Source organism: Numida meleagris, chromosome 11 (assembly GCF_002078875.1).
Source record: "Numida meleagris isolate 19003 breed g44 Domestic line chromosome 11, NumMel1.0, whole genome shotgun sequence".
NCBI classification, from domain to species: Eukaryota; Metazoa; Chordata; class Aves; order Galliformes; family Numididae; genus Numida; species Numida meleagris.
The window spans coordinates 11238708-11260584 of record NC_034419.1 but is presented as its reverse complement, the minus strand read 5'-3'; the positions used below and the strand labels follow the sequence as shown (position 1 = coordinate 11260584).

Here is a 21877-nt window from a genome sequence, read left to right as displayed (position 1 = left end):
ACAAACTAACAATTAGTCTGTGGGCTGTGTGTAGTTGTTCATAAAGGGTTACCAAAGCACTATTCCATCTTAAGAAGCAAACAATTTTTTTTTTTTTTAATCAGAGACACACCCTGGGAATGAAGCTTTCCAGGGCTGGTTTTCCCCACCATGGAAGCTTCAGGTACAACAGGAATAGCCACATCAGCATTAACAGTCCAGAAAAGAAAGAGAACAGGTGATTTGTGTTTAGTTTATGGAGACAGAAATAACTAGCAGAGATTCAGCAGAAAGTTACTCCAAGAACTGCCATCTGCACTGCAGCACAGGTGCAACTTAATGCAAATACTTGCAGATCCTCAGCAGGTTGGTGCACACCTGTGGTCTCCCTTTTTCTGCATGCCCTCCTACCCAGCAAGAAACCCAACTACATAATTGCTTATTCACAGAAGTCGGTCACTCCTCTAGCTGTTTCTGCTAGAACACAGGAAAAGCCTCAGCAGAGCCACAACTTTCTTAGAATTATTTTTAGCAGTCCAGTGGACTGGTTGCCCAAACAGTGCTCTGTACTAATACTGTTTCTCAAAGCTAATGCAAAATAGCAGCTAACTACCCGGTAGAGGTGGAAGTTCTTTCCAAGCAGGGTTATCTTCCTTGCCACATTGACTGGAAACAGCGAAGATCCCTGGATTCCTTGCACACAGGGACATGCACCAGGACCCCAACTAAGCTCTTCATTCTGAAAATAAACACAGTGTCTTTAAAGAAAGAGACTTCCACACCTCTCACACAGGAAATCAGAGAAACAACAGGCCAGCAAAGAAGCAAAGAACTTTGTTTGAACAAAGAAACATCTGTGGGAGTTACAAGAAAGCAATGCACAAGCCTAAAGTGGTGAACAGCAGAAAGCTATGAAAATTCTGGATATCACAGCAGCTGTCACCTTCAGATCAGCAGCATTTCTACAAGACCTGGGAACTTCAGATTGCCACTTCTCACCCCGCACTTTACAGCAGTCCCCTCAGAGAGCACAACTTCTCCTATGCGCTGAAACATTAGATCAGCAAACCACATCAAAATTTCAAATCGCTACAGCCTTAAACTGCAGATTCTGAAGTTCAGCAGCTTACCTCCCAAAATCCAGGGGCATCATACTGATAGTCAAGGTCAGGGTGGAGGATCCTGGGTAAGTCAGGGACATCCCTCTCTGAAGAATCACCATCACCCGATAAAAGAGTAGAAGCAGAGAAGGGAGATGTATCATTTTCAGCCTGCAGCAAATCCATCCAATCCTCTGTGTCCTGGAGCTCTGTGTCTTCCCCCAGCGGCCAGTCTTGGGGAGCTGATGGTGGGGGCTCTGATGCGGGTATTTCAGTTCCCAGTGTGGCAGGAGAGTCATTAGAGTCAGAAGGGTCCTCTGGCATCTGGCCAGGGGTTTGGGGAGATGGGATGGCAGATGTCAGGGCCTCTGTGGTAGGAAAAGAACTCAAAGGCCACCTTAAGCTGGTGACATGAGGGGAAGGTGTCACTGCTGGCGAAGATGTGAACAGAGGAGTAGCTGCTACAGCGGTAGGTGGCTCGGTGTGCCATGGCTCCTGGGCAGCAGATGGCCCTATGGTTGGCAAGGCTGCACCATCCACGTTTTTGCCTGGGCTGGTGAGAATAGATGCAGCAGGAGAAGTTGCATCTGGCAGAGTGACAGCAGGTTTGTCTGCTGGTGGTGGCAGGGGGGGTTCTGTGATGGCCTGGAGAGATGCTGCTTCAGTTGAGAGAGTTGAGTACAGGTTGCTGATGGTTTCTGTAGGCTCAGTCATTGAATCCGAGGCAGCAGAGAACATGATGTGGCTGGACTCTGTGGGGGGCACAGTGCTTGGTACTGCGTGCACAGGGGGAGTGATGGGTTTTATGGCCACCGTTGGGGGTACAGTAGAGGACTTGGTGAGGGGAGCTGCTGAGGAAGGGAACACGCTTGAAGTTGGGATCTGGGCCTAGAGGAAAGCAGTATGGCAGGGTAAGAGAAAAGAAATAACACAGAATAAAACCCAAGGACAAAACTACCCCATATTACTCCCCATAGCTATGTTCACAAGAGGCCGCTTCACCACTGAAGGACTGAGTAGGAGACACACCCTTTCATTGTAGATAATGGTTCCTTCCTCACAGGCTGCTTTGTGGGTGCAGAGGTGCTGCTGGACACACCAGTTGCATCTCCAGGGACTGCTCACACACTTCTGGCACCTGGAACAGTGATAGAAAAGCAGCTGCTATGATGATCCAGGACAGGACAGCCACCCTCCCTAGAACTACAGACAAGAAAAAAGCAGGTGCTCACGGTGCTGATTTCCATAGCAGGGCCACTGCAGCACAGTCATAGAAAGAGAAGTCCACAGAAGCAATGAAGATGTCATGGAAACGCACTACAAGCTTTATGGTGACATGATCTGAAAGTGAAAAAAAAAAATTCTTAGAAATGGAGCCACCCAGACTGCCATACTGTTAAAAAACACAGCATTCTCTATGGAAGATACTGTCAAACATGGAGACAGATTCCCTTCCATGCTGCTAGCATCTCCATCACTAGATTATCCTATGGACACTAAAAACAGGTTGGACAAGTTTATCAGGAGTAGTTTAGGACAGCTCTTGCCAACCCAGGGGAAGGAAGATGACTGAAGATCGCTCCATCTACATTTGCTATAATTCCGCTGTCACCTCTGTATTAGAGGAAGAGGTGACATTCCAGGCTCAAAGATGATTGTTGTCATTTGTGATCCAAAGGAAAACTCAACCCTCAGAACCAACATGTGCTTCACATGCAGCTATCACCTTGATATCTTTGGTTTTATATCCAGACTGAGAGGTGAGTCAGTGAAGGAGTTCACAAAACCTGTAATCTCACTTGCAATGACCAAAGACTTATCTGCTTCAAACCTATGTCTCATGTTAACTACAAGCTTCAGGACAGCCAGGTTCTCTTTGGGAAAAAAAAAAAATTATCATTGCTTTATGATACAACAAATAACTGCAGGAATGGTCATAGCTAACTACAACTGACAGCATGAACCTGAAGATGTTTTCCATATGACAGTACTAAAAATGCCGGTTAACCTCATTTCAAACAAATGCCCTCAACCTTAGAACTGAGCGCAAGATCTCTAAATAATGGAAACATATTGCATGCCCTGCTGAACGCCAGGTGCTGCCATTTGTCCAAGACCATTTGCTACAAAAATAAGTAACAAGAAGGTTGTCCATCCTTCCTCTAAGAGAGTTCAGTCTTTCTTTTGCAAGCAACAATCTATTCATTTGCAAAAGTCTGGAAGACAACAAAGTAGCTATATTGTCTGACAGAGCATCCCTCAGGCATGAAGTGGATTCCTAACAGGTGGACAAATGAGACATTATGCTAGTAAAACAGGTGATGAGGCGACTACGAAAAACCAGGATTAAGAAAAAAGATGGGTATCATGCTGCTGAAGGCAGGATTTGCTGTAATGCTGCCAGCTCCTATCACTGTTATGAAGGTGACTGCATCTGGCAGTGGTGGAAGGGCCAACACCTCCCAGGATTTCATGACTATGACACCATATTTATAAATATCCTTTTCTCCAAAAAGCCAGTTATTTCCCATGACTGCCAATGGTGCTGTTCAGCAGCACAGAAGCCAAGGTCGAGCACTTGCAAATTAAGAGCAAGAGATCTTGCTATCAACATGGAAATCATCAGCTTAAAGTGACAGATGAGCTGTATGCAACCTTTAAAGTAAAGCTGAAAAGAGGAAAATATTTTAGCAAGCTGGGAAAAGCATTTTAAGTAGAAATAGAAAAATACCAGTGTATGAGGCCCTAATGACATCTCACCTAGAAAATTGCATGGTTCTGGTTACCAACTTCAAATTAATCTTAGCAGAGTATAAAAATAATGCAAAGAAGGGCTACAAATACAGTGAAGGAGGGAGAAAACCTATATAACAAAACAAATAGGAAGAGAAGGTTGGCACAATTAACACAGCAAAACCCTTTTAAGAGCACTTGGCCATAGTACATGGGCTGGAAGAACTGCTACAAAAGCAGAAGGACAACACAGATGAGATTCCTCGCTGGTTTGTGTCTGATAAGCTCAAGTTACAAAATAGAAGCAAGTTGCTAAACTTCAGAGAAGCAACATGAAAATAATATAGGTAAAACACTTAATTCTTGAAATAAAAGCAAGATTGGCTTACAAAGGAGTTGCTAAAAGTATGTGAAGCGTAGAATAGCAAAAACTAGACTGTGGCTTTATCTTTATGATCTTTACAGTTTAAATTCAGGTCAACATTTGCTGATCTAAATGGAGAAGCCAATCCTGTTTACTCTGCCTGCTGTAGCACGGCATGAAGTCTCCCTCTCCTTGCCTGACCACCCAAAAAGGACACCTGGTTGGTTTATTCCAAGCAGTGTGAAAGCCAACAGACAAATACCAAAAATCAAGGTGTCTGAGACTGAACAACCGAGCAAGCTGGGTTCTGCTGTCACGTTATGTCCATGGAGACCATTTCAGACCTAGTGGACAGCTGTATATCTACATGGCAAAATCTCTTCATCTATTTAGCTGATTTGTGTGGAATGCTTCCCAGCCAGCACCAACTCTGTTTACTTCAGCTGAACAAGTTCTCTGAAGAGAGCAGCTCATCAGAGCTCACACTAACAGGCTGGGCAACATCCAACACACAGGCCATAAACAGAGAACCTTCTAGGTTCTTTGGAGTGGCCAATTAGCAATGCTTAGCCAGTTGTTGTTTACAGCAATAGGCTGTGTATTTTCCGAGTTTTTTTCTGCACTGCAGATTCATTTCTAATCTTTTTAATGGCTGTGGGTCCCTTCTTCACTTTTCTTACAGGTGCTTTCTTCGCCCATTCATGTGTGGATTTTGAAAAGGTTTGCATTTTGTTTGGTTAAAAAAAAAAAAAAAGAAGCAGCGTTTAAGTCCTCTCTCCACATTTATGACAAAAGCTGACAAACCAGCTACCACTCTAGACTGCATTTCAGATCATATTCAGATTTTTGTACAACCCTTCAAGGAGGAGCTCCTTTCCAAACACCAGAATTTGGCACTGGAACCTGGCAACAGCCCTGAATAGCACAGGATGTGCGTGACACACAAGTAGCAAGCAAACAGATATTATGACAGAATGAAATGAACACCTGCTGACAGACTGTGTACATCCATGGCTGTTAATCCTGACACTCTGACCCAAAATGTACTTTCTCTTCACAATGCTATCCGAGCTATCGTGCCCCATTTAAAGCATTTCACTGACCTGCTCCTGATGGCAAGGCTGGTGTTTGGTTGGGATCTGGTGAAGGACACATGATTCCTGACTCTGTCAGAACTGCTGGGCTTTCATAATCTTGAAAGTAACATGAGTAAAATTCTTCCTCACGTAGAGAAGGTAAGTCTGAGATAGCCAGGAATATCTGCCAATTCAATAGTATACAGTAAATATTCTGCTCTCTAAAACATTTTTCTATTTCATTTAATATTCTGGTTCTACTTTTTCAAAGGAAGAGCTCCATAAAGCAGTTATCTACACACACATCCATTTTCCTATAATATCTTCTTGAGCTGGCTGCTCCGTTCATCATCTCCCGCCATTCCCCCACTGAACTTGGCATCCACCAAGGAATGGGCAATTTCCCTCTTTGTTCATGTCTTTAGCAGAAGACAGATTCTTGTCATGTCCTAACACAATGACAGACTTCAAAACGCTGCCGTACCTCAGCTTTTCTGCCAGGTCTCTGGTGCCAGACTGAAGCCTTATCTTTGGGTAGCTCCTTTTTTCCTGACAGGCAGAGTCAGAAATACTCTGACAGGGGCACATAATAGATATCAAGCCAAGGAAGGTTGTCCCCCAAGCAGCCATCAAATATTCCAGAATATCTAGTGACTTTCTATTAGGAGACAAGGACATTTAGATTTATAGGAAAAACAATTACACTTCCTGGGACTGCCAGCTTAAGTTCCCCACATGAGGCAGATGTGCTTGAAAGCTCAGTGACTCAATACTCCATTGAAAGCAACCGGAAGACTTGTGGGCCCTTACAACTTTGCAGGGGACTTTCTACGTGCTTGAACATTAGAGAGAATCATCATTGCTCACATTTCTCTTTTCCTCTCTGCTGATATTGGCTGGAGTTAGTGACTGGACAGAGAGACACTGCTGTGTAGAGTTAAAGCTCCAGAGCCACTGCTCACTCAACCCAGACCGCAAGCACTCCGAGCGACGGCTGCACCTGCAGAGAAACAGCAGAAAGCCCTGTGAGAGATCTGCACTGCTAGGGCAGTGCAGGACACACATCCAACTCCCAAGCCAACGCTGGCTATCTGAAACCCTTGCTAGATTCTCAGGGAAGCTGCTACATAAGCTGTGAAGTCTCAACCTCCCACCACCTTCCAGAGCAAAGGATGAACCGTTACCAGTACGTTGCCAGTTACAGCTTCAGGGGCCATAAACCAGGTCCTAGGGCATTCTACAGGGAGACAGCCAGCAAGCAGACAGACATGCTGGAACAAACCATTTCTTTCTGGTGAAGTAATATCAGAAGGGGAGCAAGAAGTAAAAAAGCACCAAATACAACAGAGACACCAGAAGAAGAGATGAAATTTGAAGAAGGGCAGTTTGTCACAGCCTAAAACCTGGCTGAAGTACACTGGACAGGAACACTGTGAGTGGTGACCAAAGATCCAAAAAGCAACTGAAAGACACTGTCGTACAACTGTGACTTATAGAGGTGTTTTAGAGATGCAGACAGAAGAATGGTAAAACAGAATGAATTTGTAGGCCAGACATATCCCATGAAAGAGCTAAAAATAAATTCAGACATGTAGACATACATGGAGACACAGACACAAGGAGAGAGTCAGTGGGGGACAATTCCTAAGCGTTATTCCTCCAAAACCCCTGCAGGATCCAGGATCTATCTTACCGTCCCTGAAGGACACACCAGCCACAGTAAGGATCTTTCAGTGCCAGACAGGATTCGCAGTCTGAGTACAGGGAACACTCCAGTATGGGAACTTTTAGCAGCTGTCAGAAAAAGAAACCCATGAAAACAGAGCACACAAAAAGCAGGCCCAAGGACTACAGCTTCTTCTGCCTAGCTAGTTAAGTCCCATTATCAGCACACTCACTGAAATTTCATGCTAATTCCTAATGCTGCATGAAACTAAAGAAAAAAGGAAGAAATTCCTAGAGCCCTTCTGAATGCCTGTTTCACATACTGAGGAAGGACACTAACTTCAAGCTCTACAGAGACACTGAGGTAACAGCACGTTGCTGAAACATTATCCATGACATTTCTTGCAAGAACACTTTATTTAGTGATAAACAGCAGACAATACCATTTGCTCTTTTGCTTTTCTGGACTGTGTCATGAGAGGCTGTCTCTTGCCAGCTCACCAGGCTGAAGCTGGACATGGTAGCTCCAGCTGAGGGCTCTGAATGCACCTGCCCCACTGCCCAGCTCAGTCTGGCAGAACTATCGCTTGGACTGAAAGTACAGCAATCAGCTTTGAGCGAAGTGGAACACAACCTTGCAGCACCTGGATAAGCCTGACTTGCAGCACATGCCTGCCTTAGCTAACTATCCTTGCTGCTTTCAGACTTTCACCTTTCTGTTAATCGGCTACTACACTTCAGCTACTATGCTGTCAGTTACTTTAAAATATCATCTTCTAATCCTCAACCTATTACTTTTGCTAAGTATATAATGAATTTTGCATTCTTTTAATTGACAGAACAATTATTTCTAGGGATATACTTCAGATTTCCCCTAATCATCTTCCACTCACAGATTTCACCTTCTCTTTTGAAGTATTACAAAATTCGAGCATCTCAAACTGCACACGAGGGTTTGGGTGAAGGGAATCAGTGGTTTTCCAGCACGTTCTCATTTTCAGTTTACTCTTTCTTTCAGACAGAGTAACACAGGGGTTGCTTTCATTTTGCTAGGAGGATCTTTTTCTTTCTAGCTCAAGAAGCTGATCTGAGCGTTCAACAAATCCTCTCAAATAAAATACACACAGCTCAATTTTCTACCCAGCAGCCTCAGCAATCACAATGCTGCTTCTCCTCCTGCTGCCACCAGGCACAAACAGAATTACAGAAGGCTGACGAAGAGGAAAGGTGCCTTGTATGGTTCCTTACAGAGCTTGCTTTTATCTGCAGAACTTATCACACAATCACTGCTGATACGAGTCAGCCTGGCCAGCTTATGAAAACATACATGCCATGGGTCAAGGTCAGAAACCTCTGCTACATTTCTTAGCCTCCTCCACTCCCTTCAGCAGTTTGTCTGGAACTCAGATCCTTTCAGCTCTTTTGTGGAAGAGATTTAATTGCTCTTACCATTGACTGGGTCATGACAAAGAGGTGCTCCTGCAACTGGTCAAACAGGAGGTCTCCACTCACCATGCTGTTCAACTGGATAGCTAAAGAAGCATATATATGTGCATCTCCCATTGCTCCTAAATACACCTGCAAGAGAATCACAGCAGTATGCAGGCAAAATATCAGAACAGGAGTGGGAGACATCTGTCCTACCCATGGAATTACAGGAGAAGTGAAGTTACTTTTTCTGCCACCTCCCACCTGAGTATCCCCAATTAGTTTTACCCTCTTTGCTTCCTGTTCCATCCAGACCATACCTTATGCAGTCTCCCCCTGCTGTCTCCTAGGAAAGCAATGGTGTGGCCGTCTTCCACGTTCACTGCCACAGCTGTCAGTCGGGCCTCTGATGTCTCCAGGAGGGGGGCTGCTTCCAAGGGGACTCGGCTGGCCATGGGGCTGGGAGTGTGGTCAGAGCCACAAGGGTACGCATACAGGGTGTCCTTTTGGGGGAGCAAAAAGAATGGGGAAATCAGTACCAAAACCAAAAAGATACAAAGAACATTATCACCTTTCACACTTCCCATCCTCTCTTCCATCTCCCACACTCTCTCCCTGCCCCTGCAGTGAATTTAGCTTTGAATCTCTAGGCTTTTTGATGACAGTAGCAAACAGCTTTTAATAATTAGTTAAGATACATCAGCTGTTAGTAACCTAACAGAATCCTGCAGATATTCCACCTAAGTTCACTCAGCCTAACAGGCGTATTGGTAATGAAATGCATCAGAACTCTACCAAACAGCCAACTCCAAAAAGCACTCCTGCTGCACGCTGCCATGGCACAGCTCTGGGAAAGACTCACTGTATTTTTCAGAAAGAAACAACCAACAACCAAGATGAAAATTCCTGCTTCTGGTGCAAAATGGAACCAGCTGTCTACATCACCAGCATTACCTCCAAGAGTTAGCACAGTTTTGTCATATCACTCACAAATTCCACGTCTGAGGTGGAGTACCCAAGTACCAGGACAGACACGAACACAGGGTGGAACACAGCCTGCTCCACAGAGCTATGCACAAAACCTGTGGAGTGCGTGCAGCTACAGACCCACAAGAAGACAAACAAGTCCTCTCTGCACACTGCTTCAATTCTTCCTAGCTCCGTCAGACTTCTGAAAATTAACTCCACAGCACTGTGCAAAAACAGTCATCCCTCTGTTCCAGCCAGATCCCTCCCAGTACCCACCAAAGCGTCACTTGCTGAATTCTAAAGGAAAGAATAAAAGCTGCCAATTTATTTGTCGTTTGTATGTGTAGAAAGGAGATGCTTCATTTTTTCCCTACATAATGGCACAATCTGTGTAGGACGGTTTCTCTGTTGCTTCTTGACACCTTGCTCGGTGCCCACTTTAACTTCAGAGTACCCTTTGGGAGAGTGAATGGTGTTCCACTAAACAACTACTATTAAACTCTCTGTTCTTAATCAGTTAGTGGCTTGTCTTCAAACAATGCTAGTGTGCAAGTTGGTGATTTTCTTTAGTGAGAACTATTGGTGACAGGTGGACAGTTGGACTGGATGGTCTTGTAGATCTTTTCCAACCTTGGTGATTCTATGATTTTTCACCACGGGATCCATATGGGTAATATTTTCATCCTCCTCCACAGCTCCTTTCTCCCGTGGAGGCATTACTGTGCAGCTCCCACTGACCCAGCTCCCCTTGCTCCAGGCAGTGGAGCTGGATTAAGACAGCCTCAGTTCCTGTAAGATTTAATAGGAAGTGAGCCGCAGCCAGACATCCACACTCAAAAGCATCAAGCCTTTGTTTTGAATGGGATTCTAGATATCTGTTGCAAGCTTTATACCAATTTAGACAAACACTGGAGCCAAAAATATCTCATTGCTAGAGGCTGATTTTTCAAAGTTTGCTTTAAAAAGTGGATACAAGATAGGAATGGTTGTACCCCATTTGTGCTCAGCGCTGCTGCTGCCTACACACAATGCCAGGGGAGCTCACTCCACACTAAGGGTCGGCTGGTACAGAACAACGTGACCATGCGAGCTTTCCCAGTGCTGGCACAGCCTGCCCACCGCCTCGCTGGGACTGTCAGCAGTGCAAGTTAATCACAGGCAAGAGCTGAAACACGTTCCGTGCCATGGGATTAAGACCATGATAATTGTATAAAGTGCTTATATAAATTTACATAGAAGCTGTCTGAATTGTTTTCAGAAAATAACATCTTGGCAATGCAGTAGCAAATACACTGCAGGGATCACCCAGTATCGTACTGTGGTGGAGCAAGTTTAGAGTGCCCAGACCAAAGCTGAATTCTGGTGTGTGCTTCCTACCTTTCACATGGGAGAAGCAACAACGGGACAAACCTGTACCGACGCATGATAAGGACAGAAAGCTTGATGCAAAAAGAAAAGCTGCATATCTTGAAAACTACACCCAGGGAAGACATGCAGCCTTACAGGAACCTGTTTCACATGTCCAGTTATCAAGGCACCAGCAGCATCTACCATCTCCTACATCTGGAGATGAATGGAAAACTGGATATGTCTTCACATCTCCAGTAAAAGAGACCTAGTGCTGAGGTTTTTATAAAAAACAAGTGCTTTTTTCCAGTTGAAGAGATGGCACTGAGCTGTACAACTTCATGTTAGCTTACTGCACTAAAAATAAGGAGGCAACGCTAACTGAGGAAAAAAGAGCATACCTTGTGCTGGTTTGGAGGCAGAAAAACGTGAAATTAATTAGCATTATTCCCATGTAAAGCACAAGCTGCCACTATTGAAACTGAGTTAAAACCGCTCCTGCATAAAATGCTCATTGACAGCCGCTTCCACTTAGTGCTGAATGGAGCAGGCTGGAGCTGGCACAGCCCCCCGCGTGTTGTTAGATACAATCTTAACGACAACCGCTACCACGGACTGAATGGTGAAGGATAAAGTTTGTTAGGACGTTCACATAGCATTGGACACACTTGTTAATAAGATGTTATAGTTCAGCCAGTCCATCAGTGCCAAAGCGCGCAGCTGGGGGTGCTGGGATCATGTGCCAGGAATCACACAGCGCAGCCTGGCTTCTGCTCCCACCCTGTGCACCCACTGCCCTGCTGGAGTGAATGGGACAGGGGGACTCTGCAAGCTGCTGTCTAAGCTGCTCACACTAGTTTGACTGGAAATTCCCCAAACTGCCCTGAACTCACGATGACTGCTTCCATGCTGACGAGCAGGGGACACGTGGGACACAGCTAACAGACAGTGAAAGCAGGACATCATAGCCCAGTCAGCATATTCTTCCTGACCTTACATTTGTCCTGCTTCAAGCCTGCTCTTTACCCTTCTGTTGTCCCACAGCTATTCTACAGCCTGCTTCAGCTGCCAAAACACAAACCATAATTTCAAAACCGGTTTTGGACCACACATCCAATTGCAGATATTCCCAAAGCTCTGTGGTACCACTCTGCAGGAGGCTGGGAAGGGGAAGTTACCTGAAGTTACCGTTCTGCAGAAGGATGACGCAAGACAGCACGCTGCTCTGTCACGGACCAGCAATGCTCTCAGTGAAAACAGGTTACTCACAGCCATGGAGCATCGTGCCAGGACACTGCATCCTGCCCCAGGAGAACACTGCTGCTCTATGTTTGTGTCACTGTCCCCACTGTCACTGCACAGCCAGCGTGGCTGACAAACTGAAAGGACTCAGGGTTGCAGCCAAGTTCCAGTTCACATTTTTATCCTGCAATATCCCATCACGCCTTTGCCATAGAATTCAAGTTTTGCATGTTCATTCCTTATTGCTCTGGAGAAGAGCCAAGTCAGAAAAAAGTCTTCCTGGTGTACAAAATTCTGCAGGACTAACACACTCTTCAGGAGGTCAGGATTTTGCTAACTCTTGCTTTTGCCTTTTTTTGGTTGCTGGGTGCCCTTTCTTGGAAGCTGTTGTGAGATGCACCTCAACCTAAGCAACAAGGATCCAGCACACCCCTTTAGATCAGGACATGAAGATACTAAGAGCAACCTGAACTGCAACTTCTGTGCTCTTGCCTGGTACTGCCATGAGACAAGCACTGGGGCCAGGTCACGCCAGACGCCTTCCCCACTGCCACACATGGCACAAACCTGCCCATGCAAGGCAGAGCACTGCAGCAGGACTGAGGCAGACCTGAGTTGCAATGCAAGAGCCTTGCCTTGCTGCGGTAGCAAAGAAACAGTGAGCCCAAAGGCTTTTAGCCCAAGCGGATTTCATCACACAGCTGTGGGAAACAGGCTCACTTCAGGAGCACAAAGCAACACAAGAATGTGCTGCAGATTTCTCTTTACCCTGGCAAAGGTGCAAAGCCACTTACCGCTGGCAGCTGGACACAGTTGGAGCTGACATCATACTCTATGTATGCCACTTCTGTCCCATCTTCTGACTTCCCGTCTCTCATGTAGCACACATCCCTCGTCCAGTTGGTCAAGCGGTCCACCTCCTCCATGGCGTAGATGCAGAGTGCGGACTCCTCACTCAGTTTGCCCGAAGAAGCCTGCCAGGCAGAGAAGGCTGCAAAAAGCACCTCCCCGTCAGTGTCCAGCTGCCCCTGGGCCAGGTCCTTCCCCGGCTGGGTGACGTAGGCCGCTTGCAGGAGGCTGTACGTATTGGTTTTGGTGTGGCAGAGCAGAGGTAACTCCACGTACGAGTAATAATGAGAGTCATCCAGGCAGATTCGTGAGATGTAGGTCTTGTACTCGCGCGACTGAGACTTGAGGTCTCTACGGTAGAAGAGGAAATAGACACTGGAGCGGTAAGTGAAGGATTTAATGAAATGGTGGTTGTACTCAGAGAGCCGCCCCACTGCCAGCTTGGCTGTTTCTTCATAGGAGAAAATAGAGTGAGAGTCTGTTGCTTGAACATCGCTGCTGTGCGTCCTGAGATTTCGGGTAGTAATGGGAGGAATCCCTCCTCCAACTCCTCGGCTCGTGTACCCCCGTCCCACAAACAGCAAGGGGACCTCATCCTTCGAGTAGGCTACGAGTCCCACGGTGGTGATATTGGGGTCATTGGCAGCAACGTACTGAGTGTCACCAGGGCTCTCTGGTCGGAAGAGAACATGATCAATGGAGGTGAGGCTCCTCTTCTCACAGATGCCCTGGTGCACGCTGCCACACACTATGAGCTCCTTCTGCAGCGAGTTCACTAGGAGCAGCTTGTTGTGATTGTCAGTGTGGTGTGCCTGTGGGCACTCCAGCTTTGAGACTGGGGGCAGACAATCTTTGCTGTCCAGAACTGGCCCAGTTTGCACCATGTTCTTCATCAGCAGGTCAGATGTTAGCTGAAACAGAAAGTTGGTAGCTCCCAGGTAAATGGTCCCGGATTCCAAGTCCATGGACAGGTGGAGGAATTTCGTAGCGTTGCGTGAGAATGTGACATACTGCAGTCCCCTTGGAATTGCCACTCCCAAGAAACAGAGAACGGGAAGGAGGAATGTTCCCAGAGGCATGGTAAACACTCTGCAAGAGAGGAAAAGGTGTTATCACTACCCTGAAACCAGAAATGAAGATTAATACATATCAAAATCCTTCAACACCACTCTTAGGAAAGGTGGGCAAAGAGGACAGGGAAAACCAGAAGGGACAGGGCTAGACACACAGCCAACATGGAATATTCGTGGAGAAGAAAAAGAAACTGCAAACTAACAAAAACCAGAAAGAGACCATATTATAGACTCTATTTGATCACCCTGACATCAAGGTAACAAACAGGCATGGCATCTTCAGGAGAAGATGGAATACTATGAATAATGGTTTTGGAGACTCTCCCAGAGCGTGCTGGGGGTACTGGGGAGAGCGTCCCTTCACAAGCCCAGGACTGGTGCTGAACTTATGGAGTGTGCAGAACAAAGCATAGCTTCATCAGTTCAGGGATGTAACCCAAGGAAGAAGGTCCTACCTATGCTGCAACAAAATACACTTCAAATACTGAACTTAAATCGCTATTCCTGTAATACCAGAAAGCATGAGACACGTTTAACCAGACTCCTGAACAACTCTTTCCGATGATGCTATGTTGGAAGTTCTCCAGGACAGGACCACATTCCAACAACATCCAGTACATCGCATACGTTGCTAATGAGCAACACCACAGTAAAACAAACCACCATCCAAGACAAACACAACCTGCAGGACCATTGTTTAAATAAGCTGCAGCTATGCAGCTAGGATCCAACTCGCAGGAAACTTAACAACCCATTTGTTCTGCATTTGATCTAAAGTGAAGTTTATATTTCAAGAAAATTAACACAATTAATCCTTCCTCTTCTTTCTCATCACACGGCTATCAACAACCTCCTTTGGGTCTACCGCTGTGTCATCAGTGTTTCATAAGGGATCTTCCCCTGGTGGATGGTTGGACTGGATGATCTTAGAGGTCTTTTCCAGCCTTGGTGATTCTATGATCCTATGCCATCACTGAGCACGGCCCACACAAGCAGGCCTGCTCTGTCCCAGTGCCAGGATGAGGCCTCCAGAGCAGCACACACAGCAGCTCCCAGCCACCCATGCAGTGCGGGCACTGCACAGACCTCGAAAGTGCTTCTCTTCAGAGTATCCTTGATTCAGTCCCTCTAAACACTCACCATGACCTACCCAAGCCACACCACAGGTGGGAACATCTGTTCTCCACAGCAAGGTGAGAATGTAGTAATAAGTACCAGCAACATGTACATTATCAATGCGGCACAAAGAAAGGACAACAGCTGCACGTACTCAGAACCTACAAGAAGTACTTATTTCAATTGAGAAGCAGGTGGTGATACAGCTCCGAATCTACTCCCTGCCCTCCCTTCCTCTCCCAGACAAGGCATCAAAGCTACACAAAGCTGGGCTGGGGGCTCAGCAGAGCCCAGGGGTGCACAGCCTCCTCCAGAACTGCCCTGTAGTCTGCTGCGCTCATTTGGGCAACTCAGCTCCTCAAGTGTGATGTTAATTATAGTTAAAGCTAAGAAAACTCATCCCTTCCCTCCTACAGCCTCAGCCCTCAGGGACCTTCACAGTAAGCTCCAAGTACTACTTACTCAAAAGAGCTTAAAAGCACAGAGGTGTAAAACGATCTGCAACATTTCAAGCACTTACTGCAGGACTTGGTCACTTACCTGATTTAGGTCACAAACTTCTCACCACACAAACTGCCTTTCACTAGTTCTGTACAACTTCCAGTGCATGGCATGCAGAAAACATAGTGGCAACGGTGAAAACAGTAGCTGTAAGACTCTGGTTCCATCTTGTTTCACTGCTATTGCAGAAAAAACCACCACGAAAATCTGCTTTCCAGCGCCTTTGTCAGTAAAACAGGCATCTTTGCTCTACCAAAAGACCAGCTGAGAGGATTAGACTATTTGGGAAATCCAGCGGATGGAAGGTATTATAAACACAATACGTTATTAAATATAGGCTTTGTGAAGCTCTGGATAGGCTCCGCTTCACACGGTTATTGTAGGTAAGCAGGCAGCGCTGTCAGGAAATACCCACACGTGGGAATTCTGGCACCAGGCTGGCAGCTTCCCCAGCACACAGCCACCGACTCACACCGTACCGATGGGACATTTAGGTTACGTGCACACTGGGGCTTCAGTTCACACCAATAATGAATGCTTCGTGCTTTCTGCTTCAGTGCTGCTCATGCACTCCGCTTCTCCCAGACTCACAGCCAGCCCTGAGCCAGCCATGCAGACTCCTGCCAGGGTGCTGAGAGAGTCCTGGGGCTTGACAGAGGCCTTCATCGCAGCAGAGATGGTATCTGCAAAGTGACGAGGGATCTCTACAAGCTCAACCAGCAGATATACAGACTGAAAGATGGAGCTCTGACTTAACTGGATCACCTCCAGTTCACATCAGCATATCACCCAAGACGCAACATGAATTATTTCTATGCCCTTTCACTGTTTTTGTTGGAGAATACGTTATTCAAGGAACTCCCAAACCACATGACTGCTTGGTACCCCCTCATGGCCATCACACAACTGTCACGATGGCTTGCTGCACGTCTCTGCCTCAATTTCAAAGCTTAAGAAGCCTGAAAACAAAACAATACACTGACGGCCATCCACCAGCAGGAGCTTGACTACATTGTGACAGAGCCACACAGACATGGAGAAGAGAGTCTTGTGATTCTCAGCTGCCTCCAGATCAAAGACATCACACAGCACCACTTACAAGAATCTGTAATCTTCTTTCTAGCTAAAGAAACCTTCCTATGCCAGCCAGCAATTATACAGTACGTTCAGCATGTGTCTTAGGAATTTATGAATTCTGAAATGCTGGCTATCTGGCTAGAGGTCATGCCTACAAGCTACAAGACTTCTGTTCACCATTTATCATCGCTGACAACTGCTGGGGCAGAACTAACTTACATGCCACCAGTGGTTGAATTCAAAGCCCAGTGCATGACCCCACTCTAGCACACAGCTCCTTCCCAAGCTCTCTGATCTGTAGTTGAGCCCATGCCTAGCGTTTCACAGAAAGCTTTCTGCCCGCTGCAGCACCTGTCCTGGAGAAGAGATGGAAAACCAACTCGCCCTACGTTCCAGCAGACCACAACCAAAAGCACATCCTGCTGTGGTCAGAGCTCTGTCCTGAAGCCATTATTTCACTTGACAATATCCCTCTAGAAGTGGCTTTATTAAGAGCTATTCCTACCACAGGTGCTCCAGGTAAGAAGCCAATATCCAGTCTCGATGGCTCGAGAAGAACAGAGGGCAGTGAGAAGATAAAAATATCAAGAAGGTGATGGAGCATGTTCTGCAAGCCAGCCCTCATCACCGAGTGATGGGAAAACACCGAATACAGCGCTCTTTGTTCTTTGCTGCAGAGCCATTAATGGATGAACTTGCATTTACCGCCCAGTGAACAAACATATACATCAGAAACAAACCAGAGTGCCTGGCTACCAGCGGTTAGAAGCATTCCCATCCTACCTGAAAATGGAGAGGAAAAAAAGCCAGCAATGCCTTTTGATTCAATTTTCCCAATTATTTCTCAAGCACAAGCATCGCTGCCTCCGTTTCTTGCTCTTCAGTACAGCCCATCACGATCCTGGGAGGACAGGAAGAGGGAGGATAACCTACATTTAAATCTGATAGTTTCATGACAGGCTGCACTACTGAGCTCTTTATGGATTTACTGAAGCGTTCAGCTTCCTGTGCTCGCTGTTAGTGCACAACACAGCTGTTACAGACAGATTGCACTAAAAGTGTGTAGCCTTTAATTAATTCTGAAGGCAACTGCCACGGCTTAGAGATTTTTTTTTAAATATTCCATTTTTTTTTTTTTATGAATTCCCCTTAAATAGGAAAACACACTAGACAACACCCCGAGCACAGGCTCTAGCACACTGTAAAATATTAATATCCAAATTTTACTTCTGGGTTTCATTTATTTAATCCGGATCACAACAGAAGGGCTGGAGGATTAGTCAGTTCTGCCACAGAATACTTACATGGCATCCACAAAACAACCACCAATAACGTGGGAGCAACAGCACTATTTTATTACTTGGAAATCGGAATAAGACAGTGCCTTCTGAAGCACTATTTTTACTTCTGACCCCGCATATCCCTCTCAAGGACTTGACTCATTTATTAAAGAAACAAACAACAGCTCTCCTGGGCACATTTCAGCATATCGATATGTAAAGATTATTTCAACCCTTACAAGTCATCTCCCTAATATCCCAGGCCCCCCAAAACAGAGAGGTCAAGCAGTGTTGCAGCCTCTGGGGTCTCTTTCATACTGGCTACCAATCCCAGCAGAACTGTCCCTGGAAAAAGAGGGCCCCTGATATTTGCACCTGCAACTCCCGCTGCTCTGTTCGCAGATCCAGCCCGCGGGGAGAGCCCTGCAAGACACAAAAATTAAAAGCATAATTCTTTGAGCTGCACGACGACCCTTGGGCTCCGGCACGTCCAAGTCAGCCATCGTCAGCAAGAACACCAGTGCTGTGTTTTCTGCACAAAAGCCCTGAGTTACAGTCCCCCTTCTAAGTTTCATATGCTCAACAGAGACTTGCTGTTTCTGCCATGGAAGATGACATTCCCATTAAATAAATACATCTCTTTTGGAGTCTTATTTACTACGACTGGGCCAGTTCCCTGCTCTGCTGTTTAAGAACACTTGCAGAGATGAACACAAACCTCTGTTTTCCAAATAAAATTGACACCGAGGAGAATCCCATGTCCAAGACATCCCATCAGAGCAGGGCTAAGGCAGACAAGGCTGCTCTGTTAGGTCAGCTGTGAGTAACACCAAAGCTGAGGTTAAAATAACTAAAAAACTCTAAAGACAAAACAGAAAATCTGAAGTGGCGGGGGAAGGCAGCACAACCCATACTTTCAGGCTACAGAATTAACAGCGTTAGCAGATAAACACTTGAGCAAATGATGTTTTCTAAACCCTTGATAATTACTGCTGGCTGTTTGCACACGGGTACTTTTCAGGATGGAAGATGTTATACAAAAACAATGTTACGTACACACTGTATCATAGAATTGTTTGAGTTGGAAGGGACTCTTAAAGGTCATCAGGTCCAGCCCCCCTACAACAAACAGAGACACCCACAGCTCCATCAGGTGCTCAGAGCCCGTCCAGCCTGACCTGGGGTGTCTGCAGGGATGGGGCACCACCACCTCTCTGTGCCACCTGTGCCAGTGCCTCTCCAATATCTTCTCTACTTTTTGACACTACCAACATTTAAATGACACTTTTATGCCTTGTTAAATGCATAACACTGCAGAAAGTGCTTCTACTCCCTGGCTGTACTGAGTATTAATCTTAGCTATACCAGAATTAACCGATGGGAGTAGACAGGTATTTCCCCTAACACCTCAAGCACATCCAATTTTTCCCCTTGAACACACTAAGATACGCTACAGCCAACAGTTTAAACTTCCAGTACCAATGGTTAATGAAGAGTTAATGGTTAACACATAGCTAAATCGTGAGCTTTTTATGAATTAAACTACATAAACATTTACAAGGAACAGAAAGCATCACAAGCAGCTTGCAGTTAAGTTTTCTCCATAGCTGTTGCATAATTTTAAGCTTTTCAGTGAGCCACCTTCCCAAACACTGACAAAAAGTGAACTCAAGTATCACATTCTATATACATTTTAAAAAGCGGAAAATCAAGTCAGCTATTAGCTTCCTGTTATTTTAGCACAACAAAAGCCTAATTTTCTGCCCATATTATGCATCTGAAGATTTGAATCCTTTAGGATCAGCTCCAGCTTGCTGTGCAATCAAGCCAAAGAACACCAGCAAGAAATTCCTCCCTTCAGCCTCCGAGCTCCTGACTAAACCAATGCATCTCAATGAAAGCAGGATTTTTTCTTAGGGCTCCTAAGTTAAAGAAACCACCACCTTAACCCTGCAAGCTCTTCCCCAAGGGTATTTAACCCCAGTAAGATGCCTTGTCATTTCCTTTGCTAACTGCAGCACCTTCCGTCAAAGAAGCTTCCAGTCACTTTTTGCATGAACAGTTTGAAAACTAATCCTTCTTAATCCTCCTTGGGCAAGAAGATAAGGACAGCTATTCTAAGTCAGACAGAAGTCCACCTACACAGAAACCCTGTCTCCAGCAACAGACAATAAGAAATGCCTAAGGAGAAGCGGGAGGGCAGACAAGCACCAGGCAATTGCTCCAGCTTCAGGCCTTCCCAAACTGCAGACCGTAGCCATGTGTAATCCTTTGAATGGATACAGTAGGTGATCTGAGCTTCTTCAGGCAGAAAGAATTAATTTCTCTTGTAGCTCTTTTGAGCCTTCCTGAAGGAAAAGCAAAATAAAATGACTCAGACAAGCATCTGAGCACCCTCTGTTCACAGCACCTGACCCAGACATGCTATCACAGAGCAAACGTTCTCTTTAACCCCTAGCTCCGTCATTTACCTACCCAAGAACTTCTTGCTCTCCCACCCAGCTGTCACATCATATGCCAACATTGTGTCCACACAAATACCAGCTGAGACTCAAATACTCTTCCAGGCAATTAAATAGGGAAAAAAAAAAAAAAAAAAAGGTCAGTTCTCTAGGTCCTGATGTATAGAGGACTTCCAGAGAACCCAGCTAAGCTTAATTTAGCTGTGTCTGAATCCTTTTCGGAAAGCAGAGCTCACTTAAAGTTACCCACCTGATTCAGCCTGCTGAGCAAACCTACCATTTCTATACAAATCCAGGCAAATCTAAATCCATCATCCTGCAGAAGCAAGCTCATCTACAGAAGTTCAGGCAGAGAATCGTTGACCAAAATACAGGGTAATACTGGAGCAGAGAGAAAGCCTCACATTACCCAGGAAATTCCAAGAGCGCATTTCGAATATCCAGTTAATTGAGATCCAAGAGACAGCTTTTAATCTGTTTAATATGAACTAAACTGACTTTGAAAGAACTGTCAGCTAAGGCTCTTGGAAAAAGAAAAGATAAGCTTGTGTGGAATTACAGTCCCTATCATGATTTAATAAGTACTTAAAAGACAGGAAATCATAAGTGGAAGAGTTTCCCAAGGGAGGAAGGTTATCAGTGAGATCTGCCAAGAATTCATTCTGCAACCTGTGCTGTTCAGTATATTCATAAGATGATCTACAAAGCGGAATAAGCCTGCAACTGGCAAAGCTTACTAAGAATGAAATTATTCAGCACGATCAAATATAGAGGAGACTGCAAAAAGTTACAGAACTCATGCACTCCTAAGGAACTACACAGCATCTTGCACATCAATTAATACCAAGAGTAACACAAAATATCCTAATTACATAAGCAAATGAGGATCCAAATTAGCTGTTATCACTCATGAAAACTTTGGAAACTTGGTATGTCAGATCAGCACTTAGCACCAAGCAAAGGCAAATACAGCCTTCAGCGTGATTGGGAAAGGAAACACATCACCATTTTGTTGTTGAATGCTGCAGGCAGTTCTGCTTCTCAAATCTGAAAAAGGAGACAGAATGACAAAAAGGACAACAAAGATGATCAAAAGCATGGGACGGCTTCCATATAAGGAGACACAGAGCAGAGCAGGACCTCAGATGGACAAAGCAGCAATCAGGACAAGATAGGGAAAACGTGAGAGATCTGAGACGTGACAAATAGAATTAGGATGTGAAATGTGGAATAATTAATGACCACTTCTTCCAGCACAGAAAAATAAGAGCACTGACAAGGTTAAACGTCTTCTCTAAGCTATTCTAAATCAGACCAAGGGTAACTTTCACTGGAAGTAAAAATATTTTATATAGCATTTAAAGTGCACAATTAAATTGTAGAGCTCACTGCTGTGGGATGTCATGGAGACCAGAAACACAAACAAGTTAAAAGAGGGGTTATAAAAATTAATGTAGTTGGGATCTGATAATCAGATACAGCTCCAAGCCAAGGAGGGCCCTAAACTGGCGATGGCCATAAGCTGGGAGCATCAACTGGAGAGGAGGAGAAGAGAAAATAAATAAATCACATTGCACATGCCCCGTCTCTTACAGTACTCATTAAGCATCTGCTTC

At 45.3% G+C, this 21877-nt stretch overlaps 1 protein-coding gene across 3 annotated transcripts in view; it reads right to left on the bottom strand.

Annotated features, from left to right (window-relative positions):
• The window catches only part of PLXNB1 (plexin B1), a 64978-nt gene that overhangs the window by 22361 nt on the left and 20740 nt on the right, over nucleotides 1–21877 (bottom strand). The window contains exons 3-14 of one of the 3 annotated variants that reach the window (XM_021410016.1): nucleotides 18175–18222; nucleotides 17303–17420; nucleotides 12698–13841; nucleotides 8666–8848; nucleotides 8367–8495; nucleotides 6946–7046; nucleotides 6120–6252; nucleotides 5280–5436; nucleotides 2312–2420; nucleotides 2109–2217; nucleotides 1110–1967; nucleotides 593–718 (exon numbers count right to left, since the gene is read on the bottom strand). In XM_021410016.1, the coding sequence (XP_021265691.1) occupies nucleotides 593–718; nucleotides 1110–1967; nucleotides 2109–2217; nucleotides 2312–2420; nucleotides 5280–5436; nucleotides 6120–6252; nucleotides 6946–7046; nucleotides 8367–8495; nucleotides 8666–8848; nucleotides 12698–13831 (3039 nt within the window). In that variant the 5' untranslated portion in view covers nucleotides 13832–13841; nucleotides 17303–17420; nucleotides 18175–18222. Of the gene's footprint in view, nucleotides 1–592; nucleotides 719–1109; nucleotides 1968–2108; nucleotides 2218–2311; nucleotides 2421–5279; nucleotides 5437–6119; nucleotides 6253–6945; nucleotides 7047–8366; nucleotides 8496–8665; nucleotides 8849–12697; nucleotides 13842–15481; nucleotides 15692–17302; nucleotides 17421–18174; nucleotides 18223–21877 lie in introns of those variants that run through there. The other 2 variants (XM_021410017.1, XM_021410015.1) reach the window with 2 other exon arrangements.